Source organism: Thermobia domestica, chromosome 2, assembly GCF_964235325.1.
Source record: "Thermobia domestica chromosome 2, izTheDome1.hap1.1, whole genome shotgun sequence".
NCBI classification, from domain to species: domain Eukaryota; kingdom Metazoa; phylum Arthropoda; class Insecta; order Zygentoma; family Lepismatidae; genus Thermobia; species Thermobia domestica.
In genome coordinates this window covers 328,252,993-328,269,094 of record NC_137455.1, presented here as the reverse complement: position 1 = coordinate 328,269,094, position 16,102 = coordinate 328,252,993, and the positions used below count along the sequence as shown (strand labels likewise).

Below are 16,102 nucleotides of genomic sequence, written 5' to 3'. Positions count from 1 at the left end.
AAGAAAACAAGATTCTGATGAACGAAAACAGCGATAATGCATACTGTATGGTGAGTGTTCTAGTTGAATAGCATCCTTCTTCGGTTTTTTACTGATCATACTCATTTTACTGAACAGATTTATACAATTTTGTGATAGATTTTCGAACATTTGAACTAAATAGATGCGTTTGAGTGTTCAAATACGTAATTTTATTATTTACTAAAGAGAAATTTAATTGGTTGCAAACTTCAATGGTGGAATAATAGCAATGATTTAAATTGTGTGCAGCAAGATAAGACTATCAATTGTAATTAAGAGCAGATACCATTAACCAGATTGATTGTGAACTATATGTTGTAATACCAGACGAAGTATTTTTGACAGTCTTTTAAGTAACTTAAGAAAAATATGAAAATGTATCAAACTTTATTTATAAACAATACATGAACTCGTACAAATGAATACATTAAAATACATTATACTAAACAAGTTTATAAAAACATGAAAGTATTATTTAACTTTTAAAAAACGTGTTTCCAATGATGACATACAACACAGAACGATAAAACATTATTTCTTCAGGAAAATGTTAATTTTCTTTGGAAATGAATGTTCATTTTCTTTTTATGTGCATAAAATGCAATATTCCTGTTTGAAATAAAAGATCACATTTCTTTGTATATTATGTTTGTGATAAATATAATAAATGCATATAATTAGAACATTTTTATCATCAATCTTCATCACTATCTAAAACACGATAAGATCTCTTGACTGGTTCTGCTTTCTCTGTATCAGAATCGGAATTAAATTGGAGCTGCATCTTAGAACTACTGGCTGTCTCCTCTTCGGGTGTATTATCTACAAAAGAAAAACAAATAAAATTAGAAATAGAAAACCTCGTTGTGTACTATGAGCTATTTTTCGTGTCAATTAGAAGTACATAGATGTGCTAAGAAACGACTTGTCTTTTCTGAAAGCTTCACAACAACTTATTTTTAATCTCACTTATGTTTAAATCCACTATCATATATATACAGTGTGTGTGTCAAAAGTATGCATATACCAATTTTGAGAAATGATATCTGGAGCAGTGAGCGAAAACGCCAAGCAAGCATCATTTTACGCCATCCTATTAAAATCGCGTTTCTTACGAAATGCATTTGGGATTCGATTCCAACAAAAGATTAGAATTTGTAAATAATGAGTGTTATTCAGTTGGATAGACATATTATTTGGCAAATATTATTATTATTATTAAGTATTCTGCTCTTTGGCAGGTCCTGGGAGTAATGAGGTGTTTTTACTATTATTACTATTTTAATTTTTGGTTTGGGCCTGGAAACGTTTCTTCTACGTTTCTCGATTTTCAGCTTCCTTTTTAATTTTCAATATTTTCTTCTATTTTTCTAATCATCGATCAGTCGTGTTCTTCTTCGTCCTACTCCCCACTTTCCTGCAATCTTTTTCCTTCCTACTCCTCGCTTTCCTTCCATACATGTTAATAACGTCCTGATTTGTATGTAAATGCAGCAATTTAGTACTAGTTTGTGGTTCATCCGTCCTCACGGTAACACTGACTGTAATCCGAAAGTCTTCAGGAACCAGCTTGTTGGATCACTGTCCATGATTAATGTAATTGGTCTTCAATTATTTTCTACTTTTGTAATATGGTGACATAACGAACTGTGGGAATTTATTAAATCAAAACTATTTTTTACTGTTAGGCAAACATGTGAACAAGGTCATAGTGTATTAAAAAATATATATATATAAAAATGAATATATAAAAACTTACAGTTAGTATATAACATTTATTACGCATATTAAAATCAGATGTGAATAAATAAGTCACGATACTATTTATACTGCAAGTGTAAGATTAATGACATTCTAACATTTCTATTCTATTATTATTATTATTATTATTAGGGTGCTAGAAGTTAAGGAAGTAGGTGGAATATGCAATTCAAAATTGAAATGACTACACATTTTCTGCTGAAAATGTATTTAGGTGTGCCTCCGTTCGGACATGAAGATGCCAGGCTTTAAAGCCACACTATTCAATGTACGAGATCAAATTTAAAACTTAAGATTTATACAGCATTTACGAAAGTGATTTTTAGTATTTTTTATCTCACACTAAAATAACTTTTTTTTTAAAAAAAAAATATGCATGGCACAAGACATTTATACAGACAGTGATAGTATTGGATACTAAGACAAGAATTATTGCAGTTAAAATGCTAAAACGAATACCTGAGGATACTACTTTCTTTACTACTCGAGCTTATTTTCGTGATGAGGCAACCTTCCATATTTCAGGGAAACTGAATGCACATATTGTAATAATTAGAGTGCTCAGAAAACCCACATGTAAGTAGGAAACTTCACCGAGATAATCAAAAGGTGAATTTGTGCTGTGAAATTATGTGCAATCGAATTATTGTTCTTTAAGGGTGTAGCATACGCAAATGAGGTTTTCGATTTTAACATACATCCCTTCAACAAGACATTATGAAAAAATAGCATTTGCCATATGAAGATATGTATACAAATAGTCTGAAATGATATAGACTTGGAATCTTTCCCTTTAAGTAAATCCTCACAAGGAACATCACCCAATTGTCCGGCTCCGATTTCAATGAAATTTTTCTAGCTGATAGAGGACATATATGTATTATTTGTGATGACAGAAATTTTTGCCATGGTGCATGTTTTCTATTTTTTATAATTTTTAAGAGTTGTGATGTGGTTATTAGAGATTAGTGCAGAAGTCCCTTACTAACGTTTGTAAACGGAACGTTAATGAAAGAACAACTATGTAGATACATATAAGGCCTAGGGAGAAGTTCTATGGTAGGTATGACCTTGACGGCAGCCATCTTGAAATCCGCCATTTTGAATTGTCAAGTATTTTAAATAGGAATATGGTAATATGATACATAATTTCGGGCTAGAATTTAATCAGGAAGACAATGGTGAAGCTATTTTTGAGATACACACATTTGGAGAAAAGTTACAGGCATTTAATTGTTCACTTACTACGAGCGAAAGTCCCTTACCTCCGCTTCTAACCCGCGTATTAATGATAATAAGTGGATAAAAGCTTCGGTAATACATATGCCTAGAGGGAAGTGATACGGTAAGGGTATCCTTGACGGCAGCCATCTTGAAATCCACCATTTTGAATTAAAGTGAAGTTTGAAAAATGAAAACCATAGCACGTGACACCTCATTTTAATAACAAATTTTCCCAAAAAGCCAATGGTATTCTTATTTTTGTTCTATAATTAACCAGTGTGAATTAAGGACTGCTTCTAATGTGCACCAAACGTCCATTATTCGATCTTTCAAATTGGTAACACTCCTCATTTTCACCGCATGTTTTAAGATACCAACTGGTACTTTGCAATTGTTGCCATGGTTCATGTTTCCTAAATTTATTACATTTTTTAAGAGTTGCGATTTGTCAATTCATGAATAGTGTTGAGATAAGCACCCAGTAGTCCTAAATTCACACTGGTTAATTATAGAACAAAAATAAGCATACCATTGGCTTTTTGGAAAAATTTGCTGTTAAAATGAGGTGTCACATGCTATGGTTTTCATTTTTAATTCAAAATGGCGGATCTCAAGATGGCTGCCGTCAAGGATACCCTTACCGTATCACTTCCCTCTAGGCATAATATGTATTACCGAAGCTTTTATCCACTTATTATCATTAATACGCGGGTTAGAAGCGGAGGTAAGGGACTTTCGCACGTAGTAAGTGAACAGTTAAATGCCTGTAACTTTTCTCCAAATATGTGTATCTTAAAAATAGCTTCACCATTGTCTTCCTGATTAAATTCTAGCCCGAAATTATGTATCATATTACCATATTCCCATTTAAAATACTTGACAATTCAAAATGGCGGATTTCAAGATGGCTGCCGTCAAGGTCATACCTACCATAGAACTTCTCCCTAGGCCTTATATGTATCTACATGGTTGTTCTTTCATTAACGTCCCGTTTACAAACGTTAGTAAGGGACTTCTGCACTAATCTCTAATAACCACATCACAACTCTTAAAAATTATAAAAAATAGAAAACATGCACCATGGCAAAAATTTCTGTCATCACAAATAATACATATATGTCCTCTATCAGCTAGAAAAAAATTCATTGAAATCGGAGCCGGACAATTGGGTGATGTCCCTTGTCAGTACGCAGCTGCTTCAACGAGTTATTGCAAATGTTTGTCTTGATCTTTTGACTGATTATGATATCACAAGTGGATTACCTTCACACTTCCAGTAAGATGGAGTATCACTACAATGGAGACTGAACGTTTGTGAGTCTCTAAATCAAATATTTACAGATGGTAGATTGGAAGGAGAGCCCATCTCGTTTACCAGATATCATTCCCTTGGAATTTCTTTCTGTGGGGTTATGTTAAAAGATATCGAGTGTCGACATGACATGAACGTACGGACATTAATGACGTGAAGCATAAGATAACTGATGCCATTTGACACCAATGATAACATAATGCTACAGTGAACATGGTATGAAATTGAGTACAGTCTTGATGTATTTTGTGCAACTAATGGTACCCACATAGGTGTATTAAATGAGGGGAAAAATCCATTTCCTCATTTTATAATAATTTACATAGATGTTTTTATTAATTTATTTTTTTGTAATAAAAATCTTAAATTTGTAAAGAGACTTTATGGGCAACCTGTATTGATAAACCGTTCATTTACGTGACAAACTGAGAATAATCTACAAAGCACAATTTAAATCAAAATTTAATATTCTTTTAACAATAGAAAAACGTATTTTCAATTAATTACCACCGAACAAGTTTGCTTTCTATAAAATGAAACACACATCCTCTTTCGTTTATGGGGACATAATATACGTATTTTAATGAAACATGTTTTAGTAAGTATAATAATCAATGTCGAACATATTTAAGAATTAACTACTGCAGCTAAATATGTTTATTTCCTTTCATTTTTGAAAGCAGTGACTGCATTCATTAATTAACTTTAACTGATCAAAAAGCAAAAATTTATATAAGATTTATCAGTAAATGCTTGCATCATTAATTTTCTGTAGTATGAACGAAAGCAATACAAATTTTGTAAGCACACAAAAAGGTAAGCCTTGACAGCTGTGAACACAATACGTCGGCGGGAAGTTCAAAGTATTGGGGACCACCAGTTCCCGATTACTTGCGTTTGAAATAACGCGTGCTACGAGTATTATTTCACGCATATCGTGTAAAATACTTGAAATATACCGTATTCACTGCTGCCAAAGTTTACCTTTTGTCTACTTTCAGCCGATTTGGGAATTCTGTTAAGAATCTGTCTGGGCATTATGCCCCGTAGGAAATCACTCGTGCACTCATTGCACATTGCTGAATAAACTTAAGGATAGCGTATGTGTAACTTCCTTTAATACGTAGCGTACTCGTGTTATTGCCAATATAGTTGCTTTTGGGCGGCCCTAGCTCTGAAACGATACACTTTTCCCCATAGTGCCATATAATTTTTTATTTTTTTTTAAATTTTGATATGAAGAATAACCTTTTACGGGTTGTCGATATAGTTGGTTAATATCCTGTATATATATATATACAGAAGACATAATATAAACATAGGTTAAACAGAAACATCCAATGAAGTTAATATCGCATTTCATTATCAGTAATAGTATTATTTTAAATCAATTCTGTATTAAAAATGCCACTTTAACATTCGTTTTGTATGTCCGTAGTGATGGTTGGTATCAATAGTGTGCTGTATCGTAACGAAAAAACAATTATCGAAAAGCGATCTTTAGATTCGGAGTCCGTATCCTCTATATACTTTTGACAGTTTCAATATCATGATCTCTCTGTTAATGGCATCATCAGGAGTTTATGTTGGGAGAGGTTCGATTGCATTCCAGGAATGTTAAGAGCTATCGAGAAATGGATTTCAGATTCGGATTAGAATTCTTCACGTTGTTAATGTCATGACATGTTTTGTCAGTGGCGTCACTAAGATTCAATTCCTTTCCCGGGGGATGGGGGTGACTCGTTGTGGGTTCTAGGGTAATTAAATGACGAAAAACTAGCACCCTTCTCTACAAACTCGGCTCTCTAACTAAAAATCATTGGAACAGTGTTTAAGTCGTGCACAGAGCCAACGAAGTTTACCTGTAAATTTATCTTGTATTTACTGCACCAGCCTTTGCCAACAAGTGTATCGAGCAGCTCTATGTGGTATGTTGCGAAATTTTAAATTTAAAAATAAACTTTATGCTATTCAGAAGGCCTATAAGTCTAAACTTTATATGACATATTTAATTCATTAATAAATTTATTTATTTTACCATGAAACTTTCAATATCAAATTTAAGATAATTTTGAGACAGATAATGCTAAATCAATGTCTACAACAATGTCTAATTCTAAATTTATGCGATGTTTTATAACCTAACATAAGTGTATCGCGATTTGTGGTTGTTCAGCAGTGTGTCGTCAGTAATAATAATAATAATAATAATAATAATAATAATAATAATAATAATAATAATAATAATAATAATAATAATAATAATAATAAAAAATAAGGAAGCAATGCACTAGACTAATCATTGAATTAAGCATGCTTTGGTCAATTAATAGGTATATTATCCATTTTTCCTTGGCATGTACCCACCCCCGCTAGTCTAGTGACTAGCGAGCGCGCCTTTGTAGTACGGGGTCCAGAATTCGATTCCCGATGGGAGAGCATTGAAATTTGAACCCGTTATGGTGGTTCGGATTCCATATTAAACTGTAAGTCTACGTCTCATGCAACCTCGGTGCTGAAAGAGAAGCTAAACTTTAATCTAACTAACTAATTGTTAACATGTATATGAATTATAATGTCACTATGCTTACTGACAAAATATACATTTTTATATGTTACTATGCTTACTGACAAAGTATAAATTTTTATAACAAAATATCAACGCTCTTAAAGTACCTTTTTATCTCACACAGTATAGGCTTTTGTAAAACTAGATAAATTATATGTACATTTTCCGTTCAACTAACGCGTTCAGCATCTTACATATTTCATCCAAAGGTTTTGTGTGCATTACCTCTTACTTCCTTTCGCCTCATAGTCAGCAGAAAGTGAACAAAGTAACCCGATAAAAAAAAGATGGAGACAGCTACTCGTTTTATCTCTTCCCAGCATACAATGTCTATTATCATATAATTTTAGACGGAAATTCGAATACAAACTTGATAAATTTTGCGTCTGGATTATAAAGGTCAAAGTACACTAGACAAGCAAGGCAAAATTGTAGATAGTCCTTTAGTGTTCAATCGATTGAGTTATTGCGGAGAAGGAAAGGATTGAATGGATATTTCTGGTGACAAACCTTCGGGTTTATTAATTAGAGTTTAATTGCATAATTGTAATATATCCTTTTAGTTTACCAAAAGAGAACATATACCAAACACACTATACGTTGAAACTTGATTCGCAAATATGTTTTATAGATAATTATAAAATTATATAATTTTACCTATTGAGTTGACAGGCTCCTCATCACTCGAGTCTTGTAAAATTACTCTCCGTTTTTTCTGACTATGTCGAGTACCTGTTGAGTTTTCGTTCATTTCTATAGTTTCATCAGCATCTGCTGGCTTTCCAATCAAAGAAACCAATGCGACATCATCTTCGGAACTTGAATCAGATGTTGCTAATCTGCGCTTGGCGTCTTGCTTAGATGTAACATCTTCTGCATTCTTATTACTGAAAAGAAAACAAGAAATGTAATTTACTTGTTATAATGCCAATAATACGTCACGGACATTGTACGAGTAAGGTATATTAATTCTAAGATACAGTGTATATGAATATCTGTGAAGTGATATTTACTCAGTTTTTGCGTACGTAATATCTATCGTGTTCACCCAATTTTCTCATATACTTTTTGAACCAAAGGGGAAAGAAAATGATTATCCTACACTTGCTTCTGGCTTGTAACCCAAACTAGCTACATACGGTAAATGACTCAGAAACTCTCTTCGACCAGAATACTCAGATATGATAATACTGATAATAATATTTAAGATACTAAAAATCCTATGATGTTTAGGATATGTTCGTAGCTTTAGCTATAAGTCTAATCTGAACATTTTTGTCCTGCTATATAAATGTCTTGTCATGATTAGAAAAAGACCTAATATAACTTGACACCGAAGTTGAATTTTTTTCGAAGTGTTATATTTTTGTTAGGGGCACATGAATACTTCGTAATACATATGAAGATAGGTGTAAGATAGGAAACTAAAGACCTATTCACGTAGACTATCTAGAATTACACAGATACTTCATAATACAAAATGTAAAAGGAAAAGTATTGACAAAAAGAAGTGGGTAAAGATCGGTCTTTTTCCGCCTATGATAGTCATAAAAAGTAAAAATATTCATAAAAGCCATTATACCGTATGAATATGAAGTTCAAATATTAAACGTTACAACTATGTAATATCCATATGAAACATATTGGAGCAAGTCACATGAATAACCCGACAAACAAAGCACAGTTGTTGACATTCCGCCAGTTTAGACGTTTTTCCGAGCTTGTAACATCAATTTGAGTCTGAGAACTTCATGAACCAATAATAGACTTCTTCTTTTCGTGAGGAATAAAGTTAATAAGCTTATCAACAAGCATTCATATAGTGTGGTTCATGAAACATCTCATACTAAAACTATTGTTACAAGCTGAAAAAAAAATCTAACCTGGCAGGATATCAACGGCTGTGCTTCGTTTGCGGGGTTCTTTATGGGACTTTCTACAATATTTTTCATATGCATCTTTTACACAGATGTAACGTTAAATACTTGAACTTCATATTCAAACGTTATACTGCCTTTTATAGATACTTCTTATGACTAACGTAGACGACAAAAGACAGATATGTACTCACCTCCTTTAGATGGTAATTTCTGCCACCGAAACCTGCAGATGTACATGGGGTGAAAAATGTTGCACTTTAATATAGTTTATTTTTAAAGGATTTCCAAACGTTAAGTATAAACTTATGAAGAATATAAGTCCTCTTTTTTCTTCTCTAAATCTTCTTTCGGGAATTGCTTGCCAAGTGCCAACACCGTAAAATCAAAGCATAATATTTTCTGGACATTATTTTCCTATTCATTTGTTAATTAACATTTTGAAGTGTTGCTCGGCAACTTTTGTTCCCTTGTTATAGAGAATCACGTTCGAAAGTGCATTATATTTTTTTCCATTACAATATTTGTATGTGTGTAACTGAGAACAAATATGATCTTTCTTCACAATGCAATGTAATGCTTTCGTTATAAGGTACAGTTTTAATAATGTTTGTATAATGCTCTATAATTATATATTGTAAGAAATCTGACACCTCATCTGCCGAAATGCAATAAACGAATACTTTCTTTAATTTGAAAATACTCCACGATTTCAATGTGTGATTTTTGATATTTTATTTTTTAATAATATCTTACAATGTGTGAGTTTTAATATTTTGTTTTCTGATAATATCTTGCAAAGTTCACTTTTAGCGGTTCCCAACTTCTCCATTAAAGGCAATGAAGAGCTCTGCCATTTTATTAAAGTCGCAATGCTCAATTAAATGGCATTACCTACGTGTATACGCGAACTAAATACATTTGCAATAATCTCGTTAATTTTATAGTAAAATGAGAGGCTAGATCTAAAATTATGTAAAAATATTATATTGCCATAGGGTTTTTGTTATCTGGACACAATTTCAGAGCTCCAGTTACGTGTAATATGCAAGTGCGTGAAATTTAAGATGCGCGAGTTGACTCAAATAGAGAGATAAGTAACAATAAAAGTATATTGTATTGTACCACGTGCTCGTGTTTATAAACAATCACACGTGCTCGTGTTTATAAACAATCACACGTGCTCCTGTTTGTAAACATCAACCACATATATTTACAATAGAGTACTACACCTTGTGTTGGATTACTACAAGAAGCAGACGGGCCACCAGAATCACCTACAAGTCACACGACACGGAAGCCCGGAGCGCCTATATAATGAAGAATATTCAATGGAAGTCACCATTCTGCGATTGGTCTCCCCTCCTCTAGCTTACTTGGAGCTCTAGGAGAAACCAGCCTCAAAGCCTCTAGTCTGCTGCGGGACTCTAGGCCTTCCTTCTATCTGGCTTAGCTTGCTCGGAGCTCTGTCGGGATCCCAACCTCAGTTGCTTACCCTGTTTTGGGGCTGTGACTCTTAAACCTCCCTCACTGCTTGCTTCGGAGCATTGGGGTTTCCTACACCACTCTACCTAGCTTGCCTGGAGCTCTGTGGACATCCTGTCTAAAGGCTGCAAGGTCTTAGGTTAGCGTACCTCTTTTCTATCTCGCATTAGAGAAAAGTTATATTGTAATATTTCTGTAAATACAGTTGTTATATTAAAGGATATTTATAACAAACCGGTAGTGGGAGTCGATTCCGGGCTCTGATTTATTCAACCTAGCTCTATCTACCCCTTCAAAGGGAAGAACTTTACAAGGTTAAAAAATAACTCGATACGGATCTTCATATTAATATCTGTGTGTCACATATTTTCAAAGTCGTTCAACGGGTAACAAGTACATCATGTCTTCATTAATATATAGTATGACAATTGACTAAATTCTAAAACAACATTTCATAACCACTCTTTCAAAAATAACAAGATCACGATACTTACTTCTGGTGATCATTTTTAACGCTATCTTTAAGTAAACTGTCAAACTTGGATTTCCTCTTCTTTTTTGTTCTTGTATTATCTAGAAAACAGAAGTAATAAATGTCTTGTTATATTTGGAGTCTTAAGGTTCCGCCGTATATAAAATTTATTTATAACGGTGCACACGAAACTATATTAATGAATAATATCTAACTAATATTACTCAAAAAAAAAATAAAATATATGAATTAATGTACACACTTTTAGGAGACGCTTTTTAGTAAAAAAAAATATTCTTTACTGTCCATCATTTATTATACAGTTCAATTATTTAAATTCTCAGCCTATTTAATATAATTAATTTCTATTACTTTAAATTTATTAACGTATCTCCGTAAATGATCTGATTTGTTATTAATATATGAAATTCAAGTTATTAAGGAATACTAATTGACGTGTGCAAGTAATTATTTAGTTGATGAAAATAATAATTACTTAGTTTTGTACAAGTTCGTGATGTTCCTAATCATAATTTAAAACTTATTCCTTCTCCCCAGCTTCCGAATTTTCATATTTCCCTGTACACTTTTGACTCAGAGGGGAAAGAAACTGGCCACTATCGCTAGCTCTAATGACTTATCGGCCTCGTCTAGCTATTTTGGATAAAAGGGTACAATTACCTTACTTGTCAGTACTCTGAGATAAGTCAATTTATAAACGAAGTTCCAGACTCAGATGGCATGTGCTATTGTACAAGAATATAACATATTTTATATACAAATTGTAAATAAAATATACTATTTTTTTTACCGGATACCAGAAGTATATGCTTACCACTGGAACTAACCATGGTAATCGGGAAAACGTCTTAGACAGTAAAGGTAAGGTCTTAGATATCAAATATATAATTCCGTTATTTGATTTATGTAAACATTTGAAAGAGTAACTCCATAACCACGAAGCGACATGATTATTCTTTCATCCACAACTCTAAGTATAAATTAGTTTTAGAGGAATTGTAGAAATGAATTTTGTAATCCTAACATTATCACAACTCTCTAGACAAATTAGTTTTCCACGAATTATACAAATGAATTTTGTAATCCTAACGTTAGCACAACTCTCTAAATAAATTAGTTTTCCACGAATTATAAAAATGAATGTTGTAATCGTAACGTTATTATAACTGTCTGGATAAATTAGTTTCCCACGAATTATACAAATGAATTTTGTAACCCTAATATTACTACAATTATTATTAAAAAAACCTCAATATTTCGAAAATATTTCCCCCCAATCCTGTACACAGTCTAGCTTTTACGACATGAGTTACTACAACAGAATTGATCAGAAGTTAATTAATTAACAACTTTAACTCATGCATTATAACTATTTAGGTTCTTCACTAAGGTCAATTCCACCTTCCTGAATAACCAGTGGCGGATCTAGATGGGGCTGGGGGTCCTAGACTCCCTATGCCAAAGAAGAGTTATTTTAGACTCCCTAGATTAAAGTGACAAATAATTTAAGTTATTTATATATTTTCGAAAGTTTATAGTAAAGTCACGATATACCTACCACAGTTTGGGTCCCCCCCCCTTAAGTTTTTATCTTCTAAATCCGCCATTGTGAATAACCTAAACACAATGAAGAATATCCAAAATGTAAGGAAGTAACTACAAAACACTATTATTTAGACTAATAAATAGCCTATTTTAAAGATCTTTCGTAAAGCATATAAATGTGGGTGCCTAACAATTATGACATAATAAACTGGGCACCTAAATTTCTAGTCTATAGGAAAAGATTATGAAATGGTTATTCGTTTTCTAATAGCGTTTCGTAGACACTAACTGGCATACTTCCTATATTTTTGATAGTTTTTGTTGTCTTTAAGTTACTCACTATAATAATAATAATAATAATAATAATAATAATAATAATAATAATAATAATAATAATAATAATAATAATAATAATAATAATAATAATAAAAACTGCGGGTTACCTTAGCGAAGTCTTAATGGTGTAAATTTTAGACTTACTTTCAGAATCTGAATTTTCGGAATCTCCTGATTTATGCTGCTTTTTCTTTCTCCTTTCTCTTTTTCTCGTTTCCTCCGGCTTTCTTTTAGCCTTGTCAACCTTTTCTTTTTTCGCTTCATCAAAGTTATCGATTACGTCACCTACAACGCTATCAGGGACATCTTTTGGTTCTTCATCAGATATGTAAGGTACTGCTACTTCTTCATTTTCTAGAAAGGAAACACGTGTACATGTATAAAAATTTAGAGTAGATCTAAATTCTGCTTGAGTAAGAAGAAGTCACTAAAATAAAAGATATATATTGCAAAACAATTACACGCATTTTATGGGTTATCTTTAGCAAAATACAAGGGCTGTAATTATATGAGTGTTAATTTTGTTTTTTTTAAAAGAAGAGTAAATTCTTTATTATATGATATCATTTGGATAACTCAACTCGTTCTGATTAAAGTTTAAATCTTAATTGCTAAAAATGTGAATGACATTTTAGAGTAAATTTATAGGATTTGAAGTGGGGAAACTAGAGTTGAGTTGAGTTGATTTTGAGTTTAGCGTCCCTTTCGGCAGCGAGGTTATATGAGACGTGGATCTACTGATTAACGTGGAATCCGAACATGAGCACCCGCCGAGAATCGAACCCGGGTCTCCCACGCCAAAGGCGCGTACGCTAACCGCTTAGCCACGAGGGAGCTCGTGGGGAAACTAGAAGTTTTAATTTGAACAACAGTTTTATGCCAAATTACCTAGAACAGCTCAGATAATTATTTTTGGCTATTTGTTTCATGAAATGCTTTGTTTACCTGGACTAGTGATACCTATATTTCATAGCACGGCGATTTTAACAAAAGCATTACATCATTATTGCTATGGAATATGAAAAGCTGAATTTGTTTGAGAGATTGACAGAATTAGAATGAGAGTTCTCAATTTGTTAATTTAGTAATGTCTCAGAAAGAAATTAAACATTTTTTTTTTTTAGTTTAACATCCTACGATTATGCCATTTAGGTTAAAAGAAATGGATGATTAATGAAAGTGAATAACTGTAAAATTACGACGTTTTTGTGCTCTTGCACCCGGAATCCAACTCGGGACCATGTGCACCAGAGGCAAATGCACTCGCCACTAAACCAGCGGAGAGCTAGAAATGTAATAATAACAATGATAATTGGTTAAGTAGCTTTTGCTGTAGGCATAAAAAAAGTTTCATATATTTTTGAAGAAAATTTATCAAGTACTAACCTAGCCTATATATTTTTCAGAGAGTATTTTATTGATATAAACATTTTATTTTTTGTTTGATCAAAACGATTTATGTCTGCTGCATTCTATCTTACAGGCAATGACATGGAGTAAGGCATACTGAGAGAGGAGATACGACTACTAAGAGTACGGCTTATAGAACTCGATGCCGTGTTTACAAAACTCTCTATTGACCTCTGTCTTAGCCAACTATATACAGTCTTTACTTTCTGCGAAAGCCAACTTGGTATTATTCTCCTATCTGTGTCCAGGTCTTTCGATTGGATTTTTAGTTAAATTTTTGAAAGTGTCTTCCATTTTGGCTACATAATCCGCTCACCTGAGCCTCTAGACTTAACGACCCTAACAATAATGTTTGGTGAACAGTATTAAGTTATGCAGTTCCTCGTTATGAAGTTTTCGCCATTATCCATTCCTACACCTCTGGAGCCTGAATATTAGCCTTAGGATTTTGTTTTCAATTATTTTCAGCCTGCATTCTTCTCTCAAAGTAAGCGACTATGTTCGCAACCATACGGCACAACAGGCGTAACTGTTATTTTCTTATATTTTAAGCTTCAAAATCTTCGACAACATTCGCGAAGACAAAAGGGTTTGGGCTGAATAATAACGCGAATTCCCTGGCTTCAATCGACATTTAATTTCTTCGTGGATATGATTTTGGTCTGTTCAACCTAACAGAGATACTACAGGTCAGAAATTTTCAGACAATTCTATAATTCACACTATACCATATAAAACAGAATTTTAATAAAATTTCGAGCCTTTCTCTCATGAGATTACCCTTTCCTGCTGGTCTAGTAACCGACACGCATGCGTTTACTGCAGGGAGTTCCTAGTTCGGTTCCCGGGGGAAATCGAATTTGAATGCATTACGGTGATTTGAATTATACTATAGGTCCGTGTTTCACATGGTCTCAGTGCTGACAAGAGACGTTGAATTCCGATCCAATCAGTCAATTTAATGAGATTATAAACTTGATAGGATTTCTAAGAGAAAAGTGGATTTTTAAATAGATACGACGGAACAATTTGAAAGTTCTATAAATATAAGTTACGTTCTACAAGCGTAGACTTGAATGGGAAATCTGTTATAAACTCACCATCATTTGTTACTTGTACTGAAACTAACAATGCTACTTTAGTCCATCATGATGTAACAATTCGTCAATTTTAGCAGCATTCATATTTTTTTGTCATTCGTAGTAGTAGTTTCTGGTGTTGCAATTTGTCAAGTCGAGCTGGGAGAATTAACAGAGAGAGAACAACCAAATAAAGAACTGAATAAAGCGAGAACTGTTCTTTCCTAAATAACTGAGCACATGCAAAAACTGACCGCAGCTAGTCGGATAATCCAACCCTCTCATTAGAGAGAAAATCCTCACTGTTCCATCTTCACAGTTGTAAAAGAGGATTGACAAATTGGAACATCGGCGAGTAACTATGTCACAGACCAAGTCTATTTGCATGGGAGATACTCAACGGGACACTGTTGTCCGAGTGTTTGCCAATGTGATTTTCGTTCAAACAAATGTTGCCCATGTCTGCTTGCTTTCGAGCAATTTTTCAACATTGTTTTCCATGTAAAGGTTTGAAGAGCAGAGAACAGTATATTCAAAGCGGTACTATTTTAATAGACAGAAGGTAGTGCAGAAATGTGTATTGTGTTTGTTTAACCTAAATAGTGACTTCCACATCATAAATTCTTAACTATTTCTTCAAAGTGCTAGTCCTTTGTGTGAATATTTAATTTTTAAATCATTAGATTTACATTCCTGTTCACTTGAAATCTTATTCAATGTATTTCTTACAGTACTTCTATTACCCACCCGATATATTAGTCACTAAACATTCATTTATACCTAATGGACAAAATAGAATAAATCCTAAACCTAATAGTAGTATTCGTAGAACAACATATCATATTACAATTACTGTTAAATATCACTACTGATTGAGTTAATTTCGAGAGTAGCATTCCATTTCATTTCATATTAAAGCTAAATGAAGTGCATTTTCTTCATTGTTAGTATTCTAATCAGTGATGAGAAGGAACGCTTTGTGTATATGTG

The 16,102-nt window shown here is 33.0% G+C and overlaps 1 protein-coding gene across 1 annotated transcript in view; it reads right to left on the bottom strand.

The window, feature by feature from the left end:
• Window positions 1–389: 389 nt before the first annotated feature.
• timeout (circadian regulator timeout) overlaps window positions 390–16,102 on the bottom strand; it is a 1,048,389-nt gene continuing 1,032,676 nt past the window's right edge. The window contains exons 28-31 of the mRNA XM_081749081.1: window positions 12,768–12,977; window positions 10,744–10,822; window positions 7,545–7,774; window positions 390–843 (exon numbers count right to left, since the gene is read on the bottom strand). Of these exons, the coding sequence (XP_081605207.1) occupies window positions 716–843; window positions 7,545–7,774; window positions 10,744–10,822; window positions 12,768–12,977 (647 nt within the window). The 3' untranslated portion in view covers window positions 390–715. The remainder of the gene's footprint in view (window positions 844–7,544; window positions 7,775–10,743; window positions 10,823–12,767; window positions 12,978–16,102) is intronic.